The 26042-nt window shown below is 37.5% G+C and overlaps 1 protein-coding gene across 6 annotated transcripts in view; it reads right to left on the reverse strand.

Moving 5' to 3' along the window:
* Positions 1–26042, reverse strand: part of EXOC6B (exocyst complex component 6B) — a 613936-nt gene that overhangs the window by 166518 nt on the left and 421376 nt on the right. For all 6 annotated transcript variants that reach the window (XM_053890818.1, XM_053890816.1, XM_019441650.2 and 3 more), the window contains exon 19: positions 14099–14240. In XM_053890818.1, coding sequence (XP_053746793.1) covers positions 14099–14240 — 142 coding nt within the window. The remainder of the gene's footprint in view (positions 1–14098; positions 14241–26042) is intronic.

Raw genomic sequence — 26042 nt, forward strand, 5'->3', positions numbered from 1 at the left:
CCTACGTACCTATAATCAAGTATATACTTCTCAATAAGTCTTCCAGCACCTAACAAGGATTATATTTTCACCGTTGCCTCTTGGTTACCCCACTTCATTTCACCTTATCCTCCAGTCATAATGAACTAGTTTTAGTTCTCTAATATGCCACACTTTTTGAATTTCCTCCCAGAATTTATACAAACACCTGCCTTACTAGTTAGAATATCCTTCCAAACCTACCTCATCCCACTTGAGTGGCTAACTCCTACCCATGTAGTTCAATTGGATATCCCAGTCCAAACAATTCCCATATAACAAATGAGTAAAAAGATTTTAAAAGACATTAGTGTATTATTCACAGATACTTAGTGATCAAACACAAAGACACAGGTCTCGATTCACCCATTCAGGTGTGTGTTATCCCACCAGTGACCCTACCATACAAGCTTCTCTTCCCAGGAAAGGGGTGGAAAATAGAAGTAAAATATAGATCAACAGAAATTTATAGGCAAAACTTACGAATTCTGTACATTGACTCACCGGAAACTTTTCGCTTTTCTAAATGAAAGTGTTGGCAGTGATATTTTCCTCCTATTTTCTAAATTCCAATCTTAGAAATATAAAAATGGGAAATGCTAAGGTGATCTTTTGGAGAAATTGTAGTAGGTCTCCTCAACTTCTCTCTTTCCCCCTTTCTCTCTCATTCACACACACACACACACACACACACACACACATACCCACACAAACATCCCCCCAACAAATAGATAAACTAAAGGAAGAGAGAAAGAAGGTAAATTTTTACAATTTGTAATGCTAAAAGTAGACTAGATAGATTAACTCAAACCAGAATTTGTTAAATGCTGAAATGCTAGATAGAGTATGTAATGATTGAAAAGACATGGGATTTTTTCTTTTAAAATGTCTTAGAAAATCTAGAACTTTCATCAATTTTTTGAGATGTATAAGGTATGTTCCACCTAAAGACAGTAGATGGGTTAGAATGTTATGGGAACTCCTTGTACACCTGAGTAGAAGTCTGTCAACTTTCAACAATTAAAATAATTTTTAAATAAACATGGCATTTAATACGCCTTCCTGGTTTACACCCTATAAAACGGCCCAATTAAAGCCAACAGTTTACTGGCCTCAGCCCCAAAGACATGAAGTGAGGGCCAAAGAAAATATGTAATGTATAAAATGCCCCAGTGTAAACACTTGGTGACAAGCAGGAGCAGTGAATGCATCAGATATTCTCGACAGATTCCGGCTTACTGCAAGCATTAAGATTTGGGCCCATGTGAGTAAAAGGGATGCACAAACGGCTTAAGGGAAGGAGGCAGCAATGCTAAAGAAATAAAATAGCTTTTAGCTGAGGTGCTCTTTGGAGCTAGCTGATAGAACAGAAAGAGATGGCCATACGCTGGTCTGGGGCTAATGGTGAGGTCTTGGGTTTGCAATAATTAAGATGAGCTACTATTTCTACTGGCTCATTTCTGCCTAGAAATGCTTCTGGGTGTTTTGAAGCAAATCACAGGGATTCGTGAACGTTTTAAATAATTGTCTAACTTTCTAATGAAGCAACAGTAAAAAGGCTTTGGAGAGTAAGAAATTGCTATGATATACTCGTTTTACTGTAAGAAAACCTGTTTTACCAAGTCCAGAACCAGGGTCAAGTGACAGGAAAAGAGTAATAACCACAATATAATTTTATTATTTTCCTTCTTTGAAATGGCATTTCTTAATCTTTCTGGTCCCTGAAACTTCCAAAGTGTTTAAGGTCTTAAAGTTGAGAAAAAAATAAGGACTAAAATCTGAAACAGCTAAAATGGAAAATGTAGAGAAAGAGGGAAGGAGCACTAAGTTTGGAATATCACTTCAACAAAAAAATCTGGTATTCTCCTTTCCAAAGCCATGCAGCAGGAAAAGAGCCTTTTGGAAACTACCAGCTGTTCAAGGTAAATCTCTTGGCCACCATCCCCACACCCCCCAAAATATCCCTTGAAATAAAATCAGGAAGAAAACTCAAACCAATTTCAAAGAGGAATCAGTCACCGTCCTTATTTAGAGATGGGATAAGTACCACATTTTCCAAACAGTCAGACAGAACCTAGGGTATGGGAGAGTTTGCCACAGAAAGAGAACCTTAATTCAAAATTATGATCCCTCATGTGGCAGGTCTTTTGTATTCCCTCATCACTGTTATGCCCCACAAACAACCCAAGGTAACATTTGCTACCAGAAAAAGTACTTTGTCTGTGTTGGCCAATCTCTGGAAGCCAATAGCAGAGCTTGACAGTGATGTATAACAAGGTTAGAGCAGAAGGATCCATCTCCATTTGCTTGACAAGTATGGTATCTGAGGCCATGGTGAGGAAGAGCAGGTCGCCTGCCCTCGCTGCTCAGGTTGGCAGCACCTACTATCAAATGACCAGGTGTCTGGCAATGGGCTCAGAGAGACAATGACTTCCTTCTCTTCTGGAATTCAAGGAACTTCAGCCCATAAGCCAGAATAACTGCTGAGTGGGCACTACTCACTGACCCATGTCTGACAAGAGTCCTCTCAGAAGGTACAGGGCCCATCATCCACAGTCAAAGAGAAGTGATATTGCCATTTTAATGGCAGGGAAGACTTCTGTTTGGGTACTCCATAGCAGAAAGGCGCATCATAATAGCATAGCACCTAGCATGACAAGCATTATAGTCGTGGGAAAACAACAGCAAACAAAGCATGGCTTTTGTACTGCCTATTTTGGATAGAAGGAAGATATTTGCAGTGTGTGCTCTTCCCACATTATTTTAGATCTGAAAACCCAAGCTCAATCCTGCATTAAGAAGAACTGGTAGGGATCTGGGAGTGGGGGAGGGACAAAGCCATATAATCCGTAAGTTCCCAAAGAAACTTTTGCACAATACGTTGATTGGGAGCTGTGTACCTGAGAAAATGATTCCAGACTATGGCCTCTATTTTCAACCCAAATACTTGAGTTTTAAATCTGACTCCTTGTATAAAATATCTACAGTGTTCCAGGTGTTGCAGAGAAAACAAAGAATGTAGAGAATGAACTCTTGATTACTGTGTGTGTGTGTGTGTGTGTGTGTGTGTGTGTGTGTGTGTACGCGCGCGCGCGTGTGTGTGTGTGTGTATATGTATATATACACGATTGCCAACTTAATGAATCTTCCCCTGCAAATCTGTAAGTTTCACTAAAGATACTGAATCAAAATGAGAATTAGAAATAGGAATAGAAAATGAAACTGAGAAAAGGGGAAAACAAATGATAAAATGAATAAACAAAAATACACTCTGTTAAGACTGGCTACTCAAATTCCTATATACTTCCAGTAGAGAATGAAAGCATTACTGTAAAGAAGCGATAGAAAATATTTTTCTGATTCCATTAACCAGTCAATCAACCAAAAGACAAAATTCATTAGCCACGGAGTTTGCTTCATGGAATGAGTTATTGTCTCCATCATATTAAAAGCATTAATGACTAATTACCCTTAGATTTTCACATGTGCACAGCACTGCAAATTATAAAAAAACAAGTTTATTTTTCTGCATATGAACCCAAAGTCTATCATTAATCTTCTTACCTTAATGTTTCTCAGATGAAAGAGAGCAGAAAGCAAAAGCTTGTTTTAAAATTATAATTCATAAAGATGAGGCTCAAGATAGAAGCTAAGGGATCTGAAATTAATGATACTGAAACACACAAAATGTCCTTCAATAGCCTACCCATAGGACATTTGCATCTTCAAGCACTATACAGGCCATATGAAAAGAAGCATCTGTTATTTTAATATAACCCAGAGAGATCAGATTTAAAACTTAACTAAGCTCAAATTTCCTCCTTTTGTCACTCCTCAAACCTTATATTCTTAGGATGGCTCTCTTTTTAAGATTTGAAGAGGTACCAAATGCTTAAGATACAATCTGAAAAGTGTCCTTTCGATAAAGTATAAAAAATATATTTGAATTGGAAAGGAAGAAAATTCTAAACTTTTCACAAGAATCCTTTATGAAATGGTGCCATTTGTTACAATGATTTAACATTTCCAAGATTCATTTAATGTTGTAGAGAGCCAACTTCTCTTCTTTAAATCTATTTCTACCAGTATTCATGTCCCGATAACCGAGTCTCCAAGAGATGTGTTCATACTCTTTAGTGTCTTCTGAAATTCAGGACTGCTTAACTAATATGTTTCATTGTTGCAATTCCGATTTGACCCACCACACTAACATCTTCACAGCTTACTGTAGTGCTTCAGGTCTGGACTATACAGCTTGACTTCTTCCTAAGCCAATGTTATCCAAAGGTAAATAGTAAAAAACAGACTCTGAAGCAATCCTGCCTTAAAGAATTATATAGAAAGTGTCTTTGAGGAAACAATTATTGATCTATTCCAAGGGTCAATGAATTTATAAGAGCCCCTGACAGAAATCACTCAAAGCCTGCTTTCTGCTTCCATATACTCTGAGTATAAGTCCCCTGGGGACCATGGCATTGTACATAACTAATAATGAAAGCTCTAATAAACATGTAATACTTACTAATGCTTACAAACAGTCATGTATATAGGATCTGTAAATCATTTCACGTGCATTATCTCATTTAATCCTTACAACAACTCTCTACGGACATAAAAATATCCACACGATCTTTCCTCCCACAATAAATAATGTTATCTTTAAACTGAACAGAAATTTAGAAATCATGTAGCCCAACGTTCTCATTTTATAAATGAGAAGCCTCAAGCCCAAACAGGTTTAAAGAATTTTCAAGACCGTACAACTAGTTGGTGGCAGCAGTGAGGTTATAATACAAGTTTCCTGACTTCCAGCCTACTAGTCTTTCTAATGATAATGATAACAGTGACAATGAGGACAGTTATTGAGCATTTACTATGAGTAATAACTTAATCATCAAAACAAGTCTATGATTTACACCAACTGTAATTTCATTTTACAAATAAAGAAACTAAGGGAGTTAAGCATACCCAGACCACTAAAATGAAGATCCAGGTTTCAAAGACCAATCTATCACCTACAATTTTAATCACTATGTATTACGCAGCTTATATATTGATAATTGATTGTTGATGGCAACAACAATGGATGGATGGCTTTATAATCCATAGAAATTGGTGGTAGGATATGTGCACTAAAGTTGCTAATCATTGCCTTGCCAGTTGTACATCCTCCTAAAAGAATATTCCTTAGGATTCCAACTATATCCCAGGCTGTCTTGCTATGCCATCCATCCAAGCGACTTCCTACTTATACTCCCTCCCATCCTCAGAGCTGACGAAGAGCTCCAGAAATGGAAGCAGTTGCTAACTGAATCATTTTTATTCATTCAATAAATATTAAGCAAGTACCATATGTCAGGCACTGTGCTAGGTGCTAAGGAGACAGGAACAATCAGGGCAAATAGGATCCCTAACTTAACTGATTTACTGTTTGCCTTTTTCTTGGATTCTATGAAATGCATATATTTAAAATAAGCTTTCCTTTATTCTTGAACTGGTTTGAAGAGATTTCTGTTTCTTGCAAATAAACATATTCTTAATTAAGACAGATTATTAGGGATCGAGCTGGCAAACAAAGACTTTGGAGAAAAAGTAGACTGTTTGAAATTGGTTAGCAGGTTATGGCAGGGAAAAGGGCACTGAGACCTCCCATGGTTTCCCAGGAAGTCAACAGTCTGAGGAATGTGGCAGCCAAGTTCATAATTAAGGTATTATCTTAAGTCATCAGGGAACAAGTTCTCACTGCGGGTGAAGCTTTGGAGGACAAAGCTGTGCTGTCACCGATCAAGTTAAAGAAATTGAAGAATATGAGTCATGTGAAATCTTTTAACGACACTGGGCAAACAAGAAAATGGGGCAAACTCTGATCCCTGATAGAACGTGGAGCTCAAACATCCAAGAAAACAGCCATCGTGAGGCTCTATTGCAGTACCCCTCTATCTGCAGCTGAATAGCTGAGTGAGTTGAAAATGAAGTGCATAAATTGATCTTTCAAGTTATGTACTGATATTCCAGCTGTCTTCATAATCTCACCATATTTCTTTGGTAAATGCAAGAGTACTGCAAGAAATTGGGGAACCTTGATCCCTCCCCTTCTCCAGAAGGCTTTCCATTGCATCCTCTTTGCCAGAGAAGATAGCAGCCTGCTCTATGTCCCACTCCTTATTGAATCTTGTCCTGTGACTCAGATCTAAATAAACACGGGCTCAAAGGGTGATATGCAAAATAAAGGTAAAGAAGAAAAAAATTATATCCAGACGGAAATGTAAGAGTGTTCTAGGGAATCTCTGCAAAAACAGGGAAAACTGTATGGATATGCATTTTGCATTACTTATTCAAGGACAACTAAACATAATCTTGACTGACAAATTAATTACTATAGGGCATCTCGCTGGAGAGGCTTGCTTGAATGTACTGGCTAGCAGTTATTTTAACAGTTTGGTTGGTCGGCTGATGCAGATTTGGGTTTAACACTGGCTTAGATGTTATTTAAGGGCCAGGATTGCGTTCGCATAATATAAACTTCAAAGGCTGCAAAGGAAGAATGATACAGTGTGGATCTGTCACATATGCTTTCCTTATGTTTCTCACCAGGGTCCTGAGGACTCTGTTCTCTCTCCCTCACATCGAGAAGGGATAGGTAAAGGAATGCCTAATGCCCTAAGAGAGACTCATATGTGAGTGACCGAAGGTAGATAATGAACTATATGGAATTGGAAGTCAAGGATAGGTGGACTCACATAGTACAGAGAATCAAAACAAGTGAGTACATTTATCCCAACTGGCAGTTGTTTGGGCCTTGCATTTAAGGTTCACAGAGACCACTTTATGAAGATTCTTTAGTTCTGAAGCCCCAGTGGCAAAATCCTAAGCAAGTCTATAAAGGTTTGCCTGATTACCTTTAGCTAAAACACACCTGAGTCTATATACCACAAGGGGACTCGAAGCCATTTATTTTAGTGAATATATACAAAGATACTAAAATGTTAAAACTTTTTAGGAACTACTAAAATTAATTCTTTTTAATGTTTATTTATTTCTGAGAGAGGGGGTGGCAGGACGGGCAAAGAGAGATGCAGAAAGCTATCTGATCTTTCAGTTAGAGCAGGGACTTATGGAGGGTAAGTGACAAATGGTGTTCTGCCATTATGTTCTATCACAGTAGGCTCAGTGAGGTCATGAATTTATTCTGAAGTTGTTTTCCAAAATCACAAGTTTAGGCAGATCCACACTGGATTCCTGACTTGTAAAGTGGTGAGGGTTATTATGGTAAGAATGGCAAAGTGGAAGACTTTGGAGCCCTTCCCCAAACAGTAAACCAAGGCCAGATTTACTCAACCACCAAAGAACTGAGAGTAAGACAAGGTGCATCCTCTCTTACCTTCTTGTTCTAAGGCCCAGTTTATTCTGTGCAAAAGACTGATGGATCCTGGGAAATGGACTCTTCTAAATTTTAAAAGATTCAATTCCTGCTGTATCTCTTTGCAAACAAATGTGCCCCAGATTTAGGTTAATTATATCATACTTTTAATATACCAGTCTTTTGAATAATTTAGGGACCTGAGTAGATAACTAAAAACTGAAAATATTTAACACCATAAACCATATAACAGTGGAAGTGAGAAAGAAAAGGAAAAAACACACATAAAAGTATAGGGGTAAAGAAATGATTACGTAATATGTAAAATTTCCATGGATGTTTGTAAATGATTTTATATATATTATCTCATTTCACTTCCTAACAATACTGTGAGACAAATAGGGCAGGGATTAGTATTTCTAGTTTATTGATGGACTCAGGGAGGTTAAATGAGTTGATCCATTCATTTCCATAGCTTGAATTATTGTGCAGAAATAGGCTGAGGCTCTCGACTCATCTCTATCCTGACGTAGACCTATTACTGGTCTTGAAGGCTCCTGATAAACTGCAGGGTCCCTTTTAAAAACATAAATCTAACCAAAAGAATAGAAAAGAAAAGAAAAGAATAGAAAAGAAAAGAAAAGAAAAGAAAAGAAAAGGAAAGAAAAGAAAAGAAAAGAATAGAAGTAAAGTAAAATAAAATAGAATAAAATAAAATGAAATAAAGTAAAGTAAAGTAAAGTAAAAAATAATACAAATACAAATCTAATCAGTCACTCTCCTATTTAAAATCCACTGTTTCCCATTTTATCTCCAGCCTCCAGCATGGTACTCTGCACAAAGAAGGGGCTCCATATGTATTTGTTGAATAAGTGAACACATTACTAAATTAATGCTGTAAATAAGTAGTTGAGCTTGGCCATGAACCTAGACCTCTTTATTTAGAAGGCACAAAGAGAAAGCTTAGGAAATTCCAAATCCAGACCCAGACTGACTAAGAAGTGCATGTATGATATAGAGCCCAAGTTTGGTTAAGGAGGTAAAGTAGTAGGCTCTTAAGACTTGCTAGTATTTCAAATCCAGTTTCTCTGCCAGGATCCAGTGCTCCAACATCTAAAACCAAATAGAAGACATACAAACATATGGAGGTATAAGATGAAATCCAGACAAAGTAGAAATATCCACTGCCAGTTTTGAAAGGGAAAGGAATATTTTCTTCATACCTCCTGAATTCCTAATAGCCTCCACTTTAAATGTATTTGGTTTAGGGGCGCCTGGGTGGCTCGGTCGGTTGGGCATCCGACTTCAGCTCAGGTCATGATCTCACCGCTTGGGAGTTCGAGCCCCGCGTCAGGCTCTGTGCTGACAGCTCACAGCCTGGAGCCTGCTTCAGATTCTCTGTCCCACTCTCTCTCTGCCCCTCCCTTGCTCATGCTCTGTCTCCCTCTCCCTCTCAAGAATAAATAAAACATTAAAAAATAAATTAAAATAAACGTATTTGGTTTAGTGTCCTGTCAGGAAGAATTATGTAACAACATTCCTATTAGATAATGGTGCCCTAAGCATAGTTACTATTTCTAGTAAACGGCCGAGCTGACTGACTGATATCTCACAGGAGCATCATCCTGAGAATCAGAAAATGATCGGTTCTGGATCAGACATTTCAGGACAACCACAGAAGTTTCACAGACAACTACCAAAAACGAAAATGAATTTCTTAACCCAAATAAAAGGGCATCTTCAAACCTACCTAATTCATACACTATAGACAAAGATTTGAGTGACCTGCAAAAGTCCTTCTGAGAGTTTGGATATTTATTAACTGCTGCGGCTGCGGCTGCTGCTACTGCTAATGATAACAGGAGAAGCCACTACTTAATGCACAGTGTTTTGCCAGCCATGAAATAAATAAACCCTTTCATGCATTCTCTTATTTAAATCTGACCCCATTCCTGTAATATTAGTTACTATTATTACTCCTATTTCATAAATGGGGCTGTGAGAGGTTAAATAGTTTACACACGGTCACACTAAATATAAGTGGTGTCTTGAATGCATTTGGTTGAGCTGACTCTGAAATCTATGTTCTTAATGACTACACGACACTAGCTGAATATCTCAGGCTCATGCAATGCATACAATTCCTCTTTTTACTTGGGACCTAAGAAAATGGCAGCCCAGGCCTCAGAGTCAAACACTCAAGGTACATTCACTTTCTGCCTTGTCCAGAGTTTGATTTCTTTCAGGACCTATACAGTTCTTCCAAGGACTCACAGACAATAGAGAAAATACCGCATGCACACGCCACTGGGTAGAAAGATGTAAGTGTTAATTATCTTGTCATTTGGGGCTGCTTTTATACGCCTCTGTATAGTTACTTGAATTTTATGTATCATTTCTTTAAGATTTTTTATAGACCACTGAGCATCTAAAGAAAAAAAGAATTAGGGGGATGGTATAGCAAAAGACATAGAATAGAATTCTTTCTTTTAAAGTAAAATAAATGTCCGTGGAAAGTTTCTTGACAGACAAATTACTGACAATCAGAAATGAAACATTAAAACTTCTTAAATCAATGAAACTTAGTGGTTCCACAATATATGGACAAAAAAAATTTCAGTGGTAATATGGTTATTGGAGGTACTGTCATGCCCTACAAATGCTGGCTTCAAGCTGATTCCTAAGTGTGAAAGGCTATTACCAATATATCAAATGGCTATTCAGATACCGTACTGGCTCTCTGGAACCACTTTTGCATGGATAACAAACTCTGTTTCCACCCTTTCATTCATAAATACAATATTATACTGTATATAAAGTGATCTCTCCACCTCTTAGTCTTAATGGAAAACTAGCTCTCTGCTAAGGAAACCAATTTGCCTCTACTTCCCTCAGGTAGAAGATGCTCCTTCTTTGACAAACAATGTACTTCAGAATCAGGCCATAACATAGGCATCTTCCTTCCTCCCCTGTGCTTCTCCTAGACCATCACTCCTCTTCCTCAAGGCTCCTATATTTTAGCTTTATCACCTCCATTCCTCTTTATCTTTTAGTTCTGACAAAATGCAGTCATGTAGTCCTTCCCAGTCATTCATCAGACTTAGTTGCTGAACCAATGACATTGGCTGGTTGCCTACTCCTACTCTATATAGAGAGAGTGAAGTTCTACTCTTTTCTCAAAACTCAGAAATGGATGACTTCATACTAAATAGCAAAAACCAATCTTGATTCGTCTAGCCAATCATTATGTTTTCATCCTCCAAGTAACTAATTGGTTAAAACAGAGGCATGTAAAACAATTTTGGCTAAGTAGATGCATGGAATCTGGTGGACTATTTCTAGAAAAAGTTCTGTGGCTGCTGGATATTATCATTTCTGAATATAATCCCTGGAATTGTACTTATATCTGAATGAAGAGATCATGGTGACTTTTATTTTCTTTTTCTACTTTTCTTTTTCCCCAAAAAAATTCCTCAAAAATAAGTTTTTCTTTCTGCAAAATATAAAATTTTGTAAATTAAAGTATTGAATATGTTTATATTCAGTTTTTTAAAGGCTCTGTCTGCTATTTTCAACATTTCTGTTATCAGTGGGTCTATTTCTATTGCCTGTCTTTTCTTCTTATGGGTCACATTTTTTCCTGTTTCTTTACATGTCCAATCTTAGCTTTTTGCTGTGCAATTGTCAATGCTATATGGTTAAGAGTCTGAATTTTTTTGTGTTCCTCTTCCTTCAAAGACAGATGAGTTGTGTTTTGGCAGGCAATTATTTTATTGGTAGATTACCTTTATCTTGTCAGGCCTCTTTTAATTAGGCTTTGTTAGGGTGGATCAAGATTGGCTCTTACTCTAGAACTTGAGCACTCTTAAGGTCTAACTTTTGGGGGTCTTAATGTACAAGATAATTAGCTGGTCTCTCAACTCTGACTGATCAGAATTCCAATGTCTCATAGCACTGTGGGACCTCTAGCATTCCTATTAAGCCCACAGATCCTCAGAGGCTGTTCTCTGCCAATCACAGAATTTTAACCTGCACATGGCAATTTAGTTTTGACCAAGGGCTCAAGGGCTCTCCGATGCAGACTTCTAGAGTTACTTCTCTAAACAACTCCTTGCTCTCTTGTATCTTGCCCCCACAAATCCCAGCTGCCTCGCCAGCCCTATATGCTGATCTCTGTTTTTTATTTTGTTTTGTTTTGTTTTTTTCGATGTAAAACACTGCTTTTTATTTTGGCTCTACTTTCCTGTGCTGCTGTTTGGATAGTACCCTCTGATAGAAAACAAGAGTGAATGTCAAGTTTACCTTGTGCATTTCCCCTTTCTGAAAGATCACAGCTTTGTGCTGTCTGCTATCCAATGCGTGAAATAAACTGCTTTATACAGTTTATCCAGTTTTACAGTTATTGATAGCAGAAAGGTAGCTTTGAAACCTGTTACTCTGTGGTGACTGAAACTGGAAGCCTCTAATAAGTAATTAATTAAAAACAGCATAGCCAATAAAACCTTAATTTCTAGCCACAAAGAGTCAAGTGAGGGAAACCAACAGGCAGTAAAAATAAAAAGATGGGGAAGAAGTATTAGCAGATTTTTAGTATTTTCCATTATTTTAATTTTCTTAGAATCAAAAAAAAATTTCAAGTCATCATATCATTTTTGTTCACTTTCATTTCTTGCTGACAGCACAATGAACACCAGAACGCTCTTTATTTCTTCCTTCTTCTTCCTAACCAGAACTAATTTTGTGTTCAACTCCAAGGGGATGATTCATGATGAACCAACTGTCCCAATTACAATGGTCCTCTATCACTTTTCCAGATACTCAGTCTCTGGCCTCCCTTAGAGCCGGAGGTGACCGTACAACTGTATGATGACCAATGAGATACAACAAAGTAGTCTGTTAGGAGTCTCCTGAAAAGGTTTCAATTATCTTAATAAAAGGAATAAGTGACACTGGGCTCTTTTCCCTGTCTTGAACGTGAATCTCCTCTTCTTTTTTTTATTGAACTATAGCTGACATACAATATTATATTAGTCTCGATGGCACGACATAGTGGTTTGACAGTTACATGCAATGCAAAATGCTCACCACAAGTGTAGTTACCATGCCACCATACAGAGGTATTACAATATTATTGACTATCCTCCCTAAGCTCTAATTTTCACCTCTGTGACTTTCCCTATTTCATAACTAGAATTTTGTACCTCTTAATCCCTATCACCTATTTATCCATCCCCCACCCTCCCTCTGGCAACCACCAGTTTGTTTTCTGTATTTATGAGTCTATTTCTTTTTTTTTTAATTTGTTTTATTGTTCAGATTCCACATTTAAGTGAACATACGGTATCTTTTTCTCTTAGCTTAATACTCTCTATTTCTATCTGTGTTGTCATAAATGGAAAGATTTCATTCTTTTTTATGGCTGAATTCAGTACAATTCCATTGTAGATATATACCACATCTTCTTTATCCATACATCTATCTATGGATACTGAGGGTGCTTCCATATTTTGACTATTGTAAATAATGCTGCAATAAACATAGGGCTGTGTGTATCTTTTCAAATTAGTGTTTTTGTTTTCTTTGGGTAAATACTCAGAAGTGGACTCACTGGGTCATATGGCATTTTGGGGTTTTTTTGAGGGGATGTGAATCTCTCCTGACTATAATACAATACATATATGAGAAGGAATAATATGCATGAGGAGGAAAATTCCACACTCTAAGTGTGGCAGAGGAGAGGGAACAAAAGAGCCTGGGTCCCCTAAATACCACATGATTTCACTCACATGTGGAATCTAAAAACCAAAACAAATGAATAAACACACAAACAGTAGAATCAGACCTATAAACACAGAGAACAAACGGCTGGTTGCCAGAGGGAGGAGGGATGGAGGGATGGGCAAAATGGGTAAAGGAGAGTGAGAAATGCAGGCTTCCAGTTAAGGAATGAATAAGTCATGGGAATAAAAGGCACAGCATAGGGAACACAGTCAATAATATTGTAATAGCCTTTTATGGAGACAGATGGCAGCTGCACTTGTGGTGAAAACAGCATAAGGTATATAGAAGCTGAATCACTATGTGATACACCTAAAGCGAATATAACATTGTGTGTCAACTATACTCAAAAATAAATAAATAAATAAATAAATAAATAAATAAATAAATAAATAAATAAAACTTGAGTCCTTGATGACATCACTGAGCAACTAAATCAACACAGCAACTCACTGCCTCGAGAAAAATAAAACCTATGTTTTTAAACCACTCTAACATTTTCTATTTTTACCTGCAATAGAAAGCATTTCTGATTCCCAAATGCACACGCATTTGTTCTTTAGAGTAAGAAGAGTTTGCAGGTAAGATGTAAAAATAGCCTTAAAATATAACATAAAAAAAAGTGACTGGGAACTGCATTCTTCCGAAGTCTTCAGACTAATCAGGTTTTCTTTGGTGCCTATAAAACGCACGTCTGCCTTATCCCCCACTCTAGATTGCAAATTCGTTTGTGGCCAGAGATCTCTGTCCTACATGTGGGCCTAGGCACTCTGGGTGCTCAAATCAGCTTGATGATAGGCCATTTCTACACATCCTTCAAGTTGTCTCCCGTATTTGTCGACTCCATCGGGAACAAAGACCCCACAGACTTAAACTTCTTGGTTTTCACAGACGTGAGTACACAGGTGAAACAAACAAGTGAAGGGTGGTTCACTATCTTACGTTCACATTCTCTGACATCCAAGTTGAACTGCTGCAACGCTCCCAAGGTGAGCTGTCTTACTTCGGCTTCCAGCAACAGCTGCATCAAGGATGTGGCCAAATGCTTGCAAGCTGACATACATGCTGTCTGGGCCACTTTTCCCTGAAATACAAGAGCGTAAATCATGTTAATGGATTACAATGAAATTCCAACAAAAATGACAACTTATTTTTCAGTTAGAGATTTCTTTAAGGTTTTCTCCATCGTGATAGCCTCGGCATTCAATAATCTTGGATTAATAGCACCTGGTGGCAACATCTTAAATATTAGCTTCGTCACCCTGAGTTATACAGCTGTAACATTAAACTAAAATTCACAAAGCCCAGATGTTTAACATCCAAGCGCTTTTACCTAAAAAACAGATAAACAATATTCAAAATTTTAATTAAACAGAGAAGGATTTTTTCCACAGAAATAAATTTTAAAAAGCCCCTTCCAAAATTACTATAATTCTTGGGGCGCCTGGGTGGCTCAGTCGGCTAAGTGTCTGACTTCGGCTCAGGTCACGAGCTCGCGGTCTGTGAGTTCGAGCCCTGCGTCGGGCTCTGTGCTGACGGCTCAGAGCCTGGAGCCTGTTTCAGATTCTGTGTCTCCCTCTCTCTCTGACCGCCCCCCGTTCATGCTCTGTCTCTCTCTGTCTCAAAAGTAAATAAACGTTAAAAAAAAAATTCAAAATTACTATAATTCTTAAAAGACAAATGTAAACAACATGCCCTAATTTATCTAGAAACCAAAGTGTTTACTGTTTTATGATTTAACACACACAAAAAGGAAAAGAACAATTAAGGTTTCCTGAAAAAAAAAATGAAAAGGATGAATTTTGTTTTCTTAAAAAATGAACACGAAAGGGTGCCTGGCTGGCTCAGTTGGGTGGAGCATGTGACTTTTGATCTTGGGGCTGTAAGTTCAAGGCCCATGTTGGGTTTTGAGATTACTCAAAAAAATAAAATAAAATCTTTAAAAGAAAGTGAACACTGAGGTTTATAAACATAAACTGTAAGCTAATTTTATTTTATTTTAATTTTTTAATGTTTATTTATTTTTGAGAGAGAGAGAGACAGAAACAGAGCAAGCAAGGAAAAGGCAGAGAGAGAGGGAGACACAGAATCTGAAGCAGGCTCTAGGCTCTGAACTGTCAGCACAGAGGCCAATGCGGGGCTCGAACCCATGAGCCATGAGATCATGACCTGAGCTGAAGTCGGATGCTTAACCCACTGAGCCATCCAGGAGTCCCTAAGCTAATTTTAAAAATATTGATATTAAAATTAATATTTACTATCTTCTTTAAAGGATTCAAACACTTTGCATCATACTCCCAGATCTAAACTATAAACCAGAGAAGAGAAATCCACTTTTTTCCAGATACTTATCCATTTTATTTGTTATTTATCAGCTATTCTGAAAAACAGGATGATAATGTTTCAAAAAGTCTGAGATCTCAAGTTAGTCAATGGATCCTTCTATTGTGAAATTATGAAATATTTCAATCATACAGAAAGGTATACAGAATTATATGATGAATACTTATGTATCTATTAAACATTATAAATATAGTTTCAGCCCTTGTATGACCTCCTTAATCACTTTCTTTCCTCTCCCTAGAGGCAACCATTATTGTTGCTAGGTACACCAGCTAAATTTTTAAAATACTATTATAAAGTTACGTATAAGTATATAATAAAAAAATTTTATGTATTTTGAAACTTTCTATCATATCATACAATATGTCTCTCTGCAACTTGCTTTTTCGGTTCAATATTATAAATGTGAAATTTTTTAAATGTAATACATGTGGCTGCAGTTTATTCTTTTAATTATCCCACGGTATTTCATTTTAGGAGTATACCACAATTTACTTGCCTATGTCTACTCTTCTGTTGTTGGAGATCTAGGATGTTTACATATACATATACATACATATATATATATATATATATATATATATATATATATATGCCTATCTGCTAACGTGATATATATGTGTATATATATAGATATATATGTATACCTATATATACGTATATATGTATATTCTATTATAAATGCAGTAGGTCATGGAGTAATGTAAGTCTAGTAAGAAGTCATAAAAATGCCAGATTCTGACTACAGTGTCTTTAACGTTTTTCTCATATGTTTCACTGGGCCAGGGCCTTCCTCAAAAGTAGCAAGCTTTAAATGAAAAAAATATAATAAACAATACCACAATGAATTTTGAAATTTGTGTACCTTTTTATATACTTTGGATAATTCCTTTAAGATTATTTCCTTGGACCATATTAGGGTATCAGTACTGTGATTCATAATGCATATGCATATATGAGAGGAAAAACATAGGTGGAAACTAGATCCCTAAATATCTCACTATAAACTGCTTTGCTTAAGGTATGTGCTGATTTATAATGTCCCCACATATTTATGAGAGTATCACTAATTGCATAGTCACTAGCACTGAGTACTATATAAATTTTTCTCTCCTAATTAAATAGGAGATATTTTATGATTCTATGTCTTTTGATTACTCTGTGAGATTGAATGTTTTCCAAATTTTTATTTATTTGACCACAATATTATTTTATGGCATAAAAATAACAGGGTGATAAGCAATGCCCTATTTTGTATACATATTAGAAGTGTTCCTCATCTATATGCTTCTGCTTATATGTTCTGAAGATCCACACTCTGGATGACTTAAGACAACAAATGGAAATACCTAAGTTAGGGAGTACTGCACAGACCGAGTGAGAATGAGGCAATGGCAGTACACAGAATCCTAAAGAGAAGAGTTATATTGTGAATGAAATCCCCAATAAGAGGCTTGCTTTCAGTTAAACCCACTGGAGACCTGGAACAGACACCACACCAAGGAGAGCCATGGAGTTCAACACACTTACAGGCCCTGGGTGAACAATCAGAGGGGGCGGATCAATGCTGTGAGGAGCCCTGTGGGTTTTCAACATTGAGAGCGGGAATGGAGTGAAGGAAGGAAGATGAGACTACAGCAGATGCCCAGAGACAGCAGCGCAGATCAGAAGCCAGAAAAAAGGGTAAGAAACTGTCATCTCTTGGGCATTACTCTATGCCCATTACTCTATGCCCAAGATTTGCTACAGCCTAAACAGTTGGCATCTTGTGCTATTTCACTTAATTCTCAGAATTACTGCAAGAAGTTGGGATTATTTTTTTCTTTTAGATAAATAAACTAAGGCTCTCTGTGAAGTTCAGAAATGTAGACAAATTCATAGAGTTATTGGTATTTCCACCCAGTCCTAAATCTGTATCTTTCCACTAAACCATCACCTAAAAAGCAGTAGTAAATCTTACACTGTCTTACACCGAAATACTGAGCAAAAACTGGTCCAGATGTTAACAAGGTTAATGGGTTATCCAAGGCATAGACTAGGCCCAAACAGGTAAGACAGTGGTAGCTCAGGAGCCAACTCTTCAAATACTGAGTAGCAGCAGGGACACACTTTTTGACTTGTAGCCCAACATGATTATCAAGGCCAAGATATTTAAAGGACCCGACAAGCTGAACATGGAGATGTGGTGAAAATCAAACAGCTACAAGCCCCATTAAGCCAGAGGCTGAAGAAGATAGCATTGGAAAGGCTTCGTTCAGTGGCCAAAACAGATTGCCAGGGAGAAGCATAACTAGACTGGTAACATGAAAGAATTTGGGACTTAGGAAAACCTCAACTGATGAAATGGCCCATAAAAATGCCTTTTGGATACCTCTAGGAAGACTTTCAAATCAGCCTAATGACACCTAGGCTGTATCTCATGAAGCTGTCATAGTGTTCGTGTATGGAGAACCTGCAAGAATAAACGTAGAATGCCAGACAAGATGAAAAATGAGCTAAGAATTGCCATATTTTGAACACACAGGAAACATGGGGTGCAGGGCAGTTTGAGTCACAGGGTCTCAGAACTAGTTCAATAGGCAACATCATGCTGCCTCTCGATGCATCTACAATATTTACATACTCCAAGACAGTCAACAAGCATCACCAAAATGAATTAAAAGTCCACTACCACCCACTACCAAAGCATTTTAGTTCATAGTATTTTTCAATCTAGTTACAATTTTTTTTTTTTTAAGTTTTAAGAAGGGGAGAGGAGTAAACTGGTGACAAGTTCATAATGTTAACTCAAAATCAGGCTTATGGCCGTAGAGAGAACCACCACCACTGGGTGTGAGTCAAGACCCACGAAAATACTTTTTTGGTTTTCACCATGTAGCTCTTTGATAACCAAATAAACTCACTCACTTACTGCAAAAATATACTCAGACTTGGGGCGCCTGGGTGGCTCAGTCGGTTAAGCGTCCGACTTCGGCTGGGGTCATGATCTCGCGGTCCGTGAGTTCGAGCCCCACGTCAGGCTCTGTGCTGACAGCTCAGAGCGTGGAGCCTGTTTCAGATTCTGTGTCTCCCTCTCTCTCTGACCCTCCCCCGTTCATGCTCTGTCTCTCTCTGTCTCAAAAATACATAAACATTAAAAAAAATTAAAAAAATATATACTCAGATTCATATTCTGTAATTCAAATTATCCTCTCTACCTCCGCCTCTACTTACTGTCTTTCTTCCTTGTATCACAATACTTTACACAGAGTGATATACTGCACTGTCATATAATGCATGTACATTTTCTCGAAAAGCATATGGTCTGAAAGGAAAGAAACTATGGCATCAAAACTGCAAAGCAGGTACACACTGATACGTAACTTTATGTCTTGGAGGTATCTAATTCTCTTTACAAAAAGGGAGATATCCATTGTTTCTTACACAGAGACACAAACACAATTAAGACTAATGTTTAGAAATCTTACAGACTCCTTAAAAGACATACAGAAAGTGTAATATTCATTGCTTTCTCTTTTTTTAATTTTAATGTTTATTTATTTTTCAGAGAGAGACAGAGTGTGAGTGGAGGAGGGGCAGAGAGAGAGGGAGACACAGAATTTGAAGCAGGTTCCAGGCTCTGAGCTGTCAGCATAGGGCCCATCGTGGGGCTCGAACCCACGAAGGGTGAGATCATGACGTGAGCCGAAGTCAGACGCTTAACCAACTGAGCCACCCAGGCACCCCAGTATTCATTACTTTCAATTACCATGTACTTCAATTACACGATACTAAGTTCTATGTCAGAGAACACAAATGAATAGAGGTGAGGAGCTTAGAGAAAGCATCGCCATCATCAATCCCACCACTATCTCTACGATCGCCAGACTGGCTGCCTTCATTTATTAAGCATTGACTATGTCCAAATGTTTTGAACATGTTCTCACATAATTCTTGCAAGAACCCCATGAAGTATTTAACCCTTGATTTATACATGTGAGTACAGAGGAGTTAAACTATAGAGTGTATCTTGCAAGTGGTGAAGCTGGGATGTGAACCCAGCCCTGTCAGACACCAAAGACTTAATAATCATTTGATTCTGCTTCCCAGTAAAGGGACTTTGGTAATTGCCATGTGTTTCTGTTGCTCCATGACTTGGGATAAGGGAATGGAGAGGACAAGAAAAATCACACAAGTCTAAAAGGCCAGGATACTGAGCGAGAGGTTTTTTCTCCCTTCTCCATTAAGGAAGCATCAAAAGAAAGCTCAGTTCACAGTAGGTACTGAGAATGGACTCCAACCACAGCTCTCTGTCAGCTTACTGGGATCAGACCCTGACTCCAAGATCACCAAGGATCTTGGCTTAGTCACTGCAAATGGCCAAAGCCAAATTTCTCTTTCTCTGGATAATCTTAGCAAGTTTCAAAGTAAGACAAATGCAAAGTGCCAGGAACTGTTCTGTGAAAGAGAGCTGTCTTTTTCACACCAACTTTCTCTTTTGCTTTTGCTTCCTGAATAACACTCCCTTGCTTACATTTTGGTTTTGTCAAATTTTTCTTTCTCAAGTCATGTAATGAGTTATTTCACTGTGAAACAGAGAAAAGTTCAGATGCAGAAACTGATCTAGCAAGGCAAGTAAGAGCTCTGCAGAGAGAATGTAAAGCCACGCTATAAAGCGCTCCCTTTCTGTTTACCTGGTGCCTCTGCTCCCTTAACCTTCTATTCTGACCTTTACTGTAGGCATTCCCTTTAATATGGACCCTTGTCTTATTTCTGCCTGTCCCAGGGAACTTGATTTTTGATTGCTAACTTGCTTTCCTTTATTGAATAAGAAAGCTACCTTGTTCCTTTTTCCTCAATAGCCCATAGCTATGGATAAGACCAATTCATTCCAGAGCACTGGGTCTCCTATTTATTTAGGGTGGACATTCATTAAGTTATATTTGGAGGAATAGAACTCTGGGTCTTCGCATAAGTTTTTGTCATCTGGGACCCATGCCTGGAACTTGGTTTCCCATGTGCTGCAGAAATTCCATGAACAAATTTTTACTTCACCATTATACTTAAACCATCTAAAAAAATCACACATCTGGGTGTCTGGGTGGCCCAGTTAGTCAAGCAACTGACTCTTGGTTTTGGCTCAGGTCATGATCTCATGGTTCCTGAACTCAAGCTCCCCGTCAGGCTCTGCACTGACAGCATGGAGCCTGCTTGGGATTCTCTCTCTCTTTCTCTCTCTCTCTCTCTCTGCTGATCCCCCGACTCATGCTTTCTCTCTCTCTCTCAAAATAAATAAACAGACTTAAAAAAAAATCACACATCCTCTCCAAGTAGATTTTCCCACAACTGAATTCATGTCTTTACAATCCTGCCCAAAGAACATTCTTCAAGTCAGAAAATCTGTATAAATATCCACTCACTAAAATCATGCACAAATCTCCATTCTAGACAAACAAAAGTTTCCTAACAGCTAAAACAAACAAACAAACAAACAAACAAAAGAAGTGAAGCCCAAGGACGGTAGTCAAAGTATCCTGGACAACATATATAGTGTCATTTGAGCCATCAGTAGAGCCTACAATGAGATGGTGAGCCCCTAGTAATCAAAAATAAGAAAAACATAAAAAAAAAAAAAATAAGGGTAAACAATCTCTACCTTACTTGTCATGAAACAATTAAGAAGTCCAAAGAAAAAAGCATAGTCCAAACAGAACTTGGAGTATATACTACTCAGGATGTGGATGGAAGGAGAGGAGAGATTTATTGGTTCTGAGACCTAGCCACTCGCTTCACTTTCTTATCCTCAGTCACCTTTCAAGAAACATAGGAACCCTTTAAAAAGAACAACAACACTGTTTGCTATGCATGCTTTTATTGAGGTATAATTACAAACAGTACATGTGCAAATCTTAAGAATATAGCTTGATGATCTTTACGTATATAAAAACCAATAAAGCTGCCATCAAGATCAAGATAAGAGAACCCTTCCATACACCGGAAAGCTCCTCATGGCCCTTTCAAATCAGCAAACCCACATAGATTATAGCCAATAGATCAGTTTTGCCTGTTCTTGAACTTCATATAAAAAGAACCCTATAGCCTTCTTTTGTGCCTAGCTTTTTAAATTCAGCATGTTTTTGAGATTCATCCATGTGACTGCATGTAACTATAGTTTGTTCTTTTTTATTGCTGAGGAGTATGAATAAATCACAAGTTGTTTATTAATTTTTTCTACTAGTATATATTTGGGGTTGTTTCTATTTGGGAGCTATTCTGAATGAAGTCTTTCAGTGGAAATTCATTTTCCTTGGAAAGATATTCAGGAGTGAGATTGTTAGATTACAGAGTAGCTGTATGTTTAATTTTATTAGAAACTGCCAAACTTTTGGGGCGCCTGGGTGGCTCAATCGGTTGATCGTCTGACTCTTGATTTCAGCTCAGGTCATGATCCCGGGGTCATGGTATCAAGCCTCCTCAGGGGCTCTGAACTGAGCGTGGAGCCTGCTTAAGATTCGCTTTTTCCCTCTGCCCCTCTCCCCTACTTGTTTGCTCTCTCTCTCTCTCTCTCTCTCTCAAAAAACAAAACAAATCCCCCCCCCAAAAAACCTGCCAGTTTTTCAGAATGATTGTGCCATTTCACACTCTCAGGAGCAATGTATGGGAGTTGTTCCACAGCCTCTCCAATACTTGGTACTGTAAGTCTTTTTAATTCATACTATTGTGCCAGTCTATAGAGGTAACCATTGTAATTTCAATTTGTATTCTTTCATGAGTAATTCTATTAAAACATATTTTCATAGGTGTACTGGTCAAATGGATACCCTCTTCTAAAAAGTACCTGTTCAAGTTTATTGTCCATGTTGGTAGTGGATGGAGGTGGGGAATAGCTAATAGATTTTTATTTATTTTTTTAAAAAGTTTTTATTTAAATTCCAGTTAGCTAACATACGGTGTAATATTAGTTACACGTATACAATATAGTGATTCAGGACAGGCACCTTTGCTGAAAACCAAGGGACCACATGTGTGGGAGTCTATTTTGGGACTCTCTATTCTGTTCCATTGATCTTTCAGTCAAACTTTATGCCAATACTTCACTCTCTTCCTTACTAAATAAAGCCTTATAGTAAATATAGAAATTAGGCAGTATAAAGTTCTCTAACATTCTTCTTTTTCAAAATAGTTTTATTTTAGGTTTTTGAATTTTTATATAAATTTTTAAAATAGCTTATTAACATCGATACTCATTTCCTTCAAGATTGGTATGACTACTACAATTCCACATACATAGAAGAAATGTTAATTCATTATATATCATGGAGGCCTTAGGGCACTGAGGTTTAATTCTCACCCAGAAGTCTGGTAGAGAAGAGCTGCTAAAGAGTAACTTTGGGAGAATTGACATTTTAATAATACTGAGTCCATAAATACAGTAAACTTTTCTATTTAACTAGATCTTCTTTAATTTTGTTTGGTAATGTTTTGAGTGCACAACTTTAGCACATATTTTGTTTGTTACAGAGTATTTCCTGCTTTTTGATGTTGTATACTACACTGATTTTTCATTTCAGATTCTAATTCCTCTTTATTAGCACAAGGAAACAGACCTATTTTTTGCATAGTGACCTTGTATCTTGTGATATGGCAAACTTAGTTCCACTACCATTTTTTAAAGATCTCATAGGAGGCAAGGGAAACAAAAGCAAAAATGAACTATTGGAGCTTCATCAAGATAAAAAGCTGGTGCAGCCACTCTGGAAAACAGTACAGAAGTTCCTCAAAAAGTTAAAAATAGAACTACCCTACCACCCAGCAATTGCACTACTAGGTATTTATCCAAAGGATACAAAAATGCTGATTTGAAGGGGCACATGCACCCCAATGTTTATAGCAGCACTATCAACAATAGCCAAAGTATGGAAAGAGCCCAAATGTCCATCGACTTATGAAGGGATAAAGAAGATGTGGTTTATATATACAATGGAATATTACTCGGTGACCAAAAAGAATCAAATCTTGCCATTTGCAACAATGTGGATGGGACTAGTGTGTATTACACTAAGACAAATAAGTCAGTCAGAGTAAGTCAAGTATCATTTGATTTCACTCATATGTGTAATTTAAGAAACAAAACAGATGAACATAGGGAAAGGAAGGAAAAACAGAGAGGGAGGCAAACTATAAGAGATTCTTAAATACAGAGAACAAACAGGGTTGCTGGAGGGGAAGTTGGTGGGTATGGGCTAAATGGGCATTAAGGGCATTAAGGAGGACACTTATTGGCATTAGCACTGGGTGTTGTATGTAAGTGACGAATCACTAAATTCTACTACTGAAATCAATACTAAACCATATGTTAACTAACTTGAATTTAAATTAAAAAAGAAAATACGGTGCTGAAGAAAGTAAAAAAAAATAAAATAAAAAATTCTTTAGGATTTTCTGTATCATCAATTGTGTTATCTTTTTAAAAAGAAAAACGTTTCATTCTCTCCCCCTTTCAATTAGCACTCTTTTTCTTTCTTTTACCTGTCACTTTGCATTAACTAGCTCCAATAGCGTGTTGAATTGGAATGGTGAGAGAAGACATACCTGTCTTGTTCCTGATCTTAGAGGTCAAACATTCAGTCTTTTACCATTAAGTAAAATGTTAGCTGTAGGTTTTCATAGATACCCTTTTATTAGATTAAATAAGACTAGATTGGTCTGCTAAGAAGTTTTTTTTTTTTTGACAGGGTGTCCATTTTTGCCAAATGCTTTCTCTACATCTCCTGAGATTCTCTCTTTCTCTCTCTCTCACACACACACACACACACACACTAAATTTCTTTTTTTTTTTTTAAGAGAGAGAGTGAGCATGAGCAGGGGAGGGGCAGAGACACAAGGTGAGAGAATTCGAAGTAGGCTCCATGCTGTCAGCGTGCAGAGCCCAGCACAGAGCTCAAGCTCATGAACCACGAGATCATGACCTCAGTTGAAATTAAGAGTCAGACGTTTAACTGACTGAGCCACCCAGGTGCCCCAAATAAGCTTATTTCTAATAAAGACATTAAATTTATATTTTATAAACTTCCAATGAAGAGACTCCAAACTCGGATTATTTTGCCAGTGAATTCTATCAAGTATTAATCGAAGAAATTAAACCAATTCTAGACAAAATCTATTGCAAAAGAGAGATGGGGAGAAAACATTTCTAAACTCATTTTATGAGACCAACATTACCCTGGTGGCAAAATCAAAGGCAAAGACAATACAAGAACAGAAAACTATATACCAACATCCTGCATAAACACACATACACAATTTCAACACATTAGCAAATCAATGATATATTATGTCTAAGTGGGTAATTACATAAACATGTCTTATGATTTCTAATTTATTTCTGTGGCAGATGGCAAACATAGTCGGTTAGATTTTACTCCTTTTAAATTTATTGAGACACGTTTTACGGTCCAGAATATGCTCTAGCTTAGTGAATGTTCCATGTATGCTAAAAAACAGCTGGTCGTGGTAGAAGGCCAATTAAGTCAAGTTGTTTTACTGTGGTTCAAGTCTTCTATACCCTTACTGACATTGTGTCTACTTGTTTTATTGGTTATGGAAGGAGTGTTAAAATAATCAGCTGTACCTGTGAATCTATTTATCCTTCCAGTTCTGTCAGTTTTTATTCATGCAGTTTGAAGATCTGTTACTGAGCGCAGACACCTTAAAGGTTCTGTTCCATCCTTATTCTCTCCTTTCCTTCCGGGTCTCCAAGAACATAAGTGTTATACATTTATGTATGTATGTGTGTATGTATGTATTTATTTTGAGAGAGACAGAGACAGCATGAGTGGGGAAGGGGCACAGAGAGAAGAGAGAGAGTCTCAACTAGTCTCTGCGCTGCCCACCAGAGCCAGATGTGGGGTTGGAACTCATAAAACTGCGAGATCATGACCTGAGCTGAAATCAGAGTTGGACACTCAACCGACTGAGCCACCCAGGCACCCCATGTGTTACGCCTTTCCACTGTGTTCCATCTCTCTTTTATGCCCTATTTCATTTTTTTAAATTAAAACTACATTTTTTTTTCTTTTTTCTATGCATTTACATTTTGGTGGTGTCTATAGACCATTGAGTTAAATTATCTTGACTTCTGCTTCATTGAATCTCTTATTGAACACATTTAATCCATTTTTAAGAGCTCACATAATGAGCTCTTCATTACAAATCCTATATTTTGCTATCTAAAACACACATTTGAGTGGCACCTGGGTGGTTCAGTCGGTTAAGCATCCGACTTCGGCTCAGGTCATGATCTCATGGTTCGTGGGTTTGAGCCCCACGTCAGGCTCTGTGCTGACAGCTCAGAGCCTGGAGCCTGCTTTGGAATCTGTGTCTCCCTCTCTCTCTGTCCCTCCCCTGCTCATGCTCTGTCTCTGTCTCTCAAAAATAAATAAATGTAAAAAAAAATTTTAAAAAAACCACACATTTGATTCCTAATATCTGTTCAAATAATCTTTTTGTGTATGTTTTGTCCATTATTTCCTCTGTTTTCTTTAACATATGTATCAGTTATTTT

Source organism: Panthera pardus, unplaced genomic scaffold (assembly GCF_024362965.1).
Source record: "Panthera pardus isolate Hobbes unplaced genomic scaffold, ASM2436296v1 HiC_scaffold_25, whole genome shotgun sequence".
Taxonomy (NCBI): domain Eukaryota; kingdom Metazoa; phylum Chordata; class Mammalia; order Carnivora; family Felidae; genus Panthera; species Panthera pardus.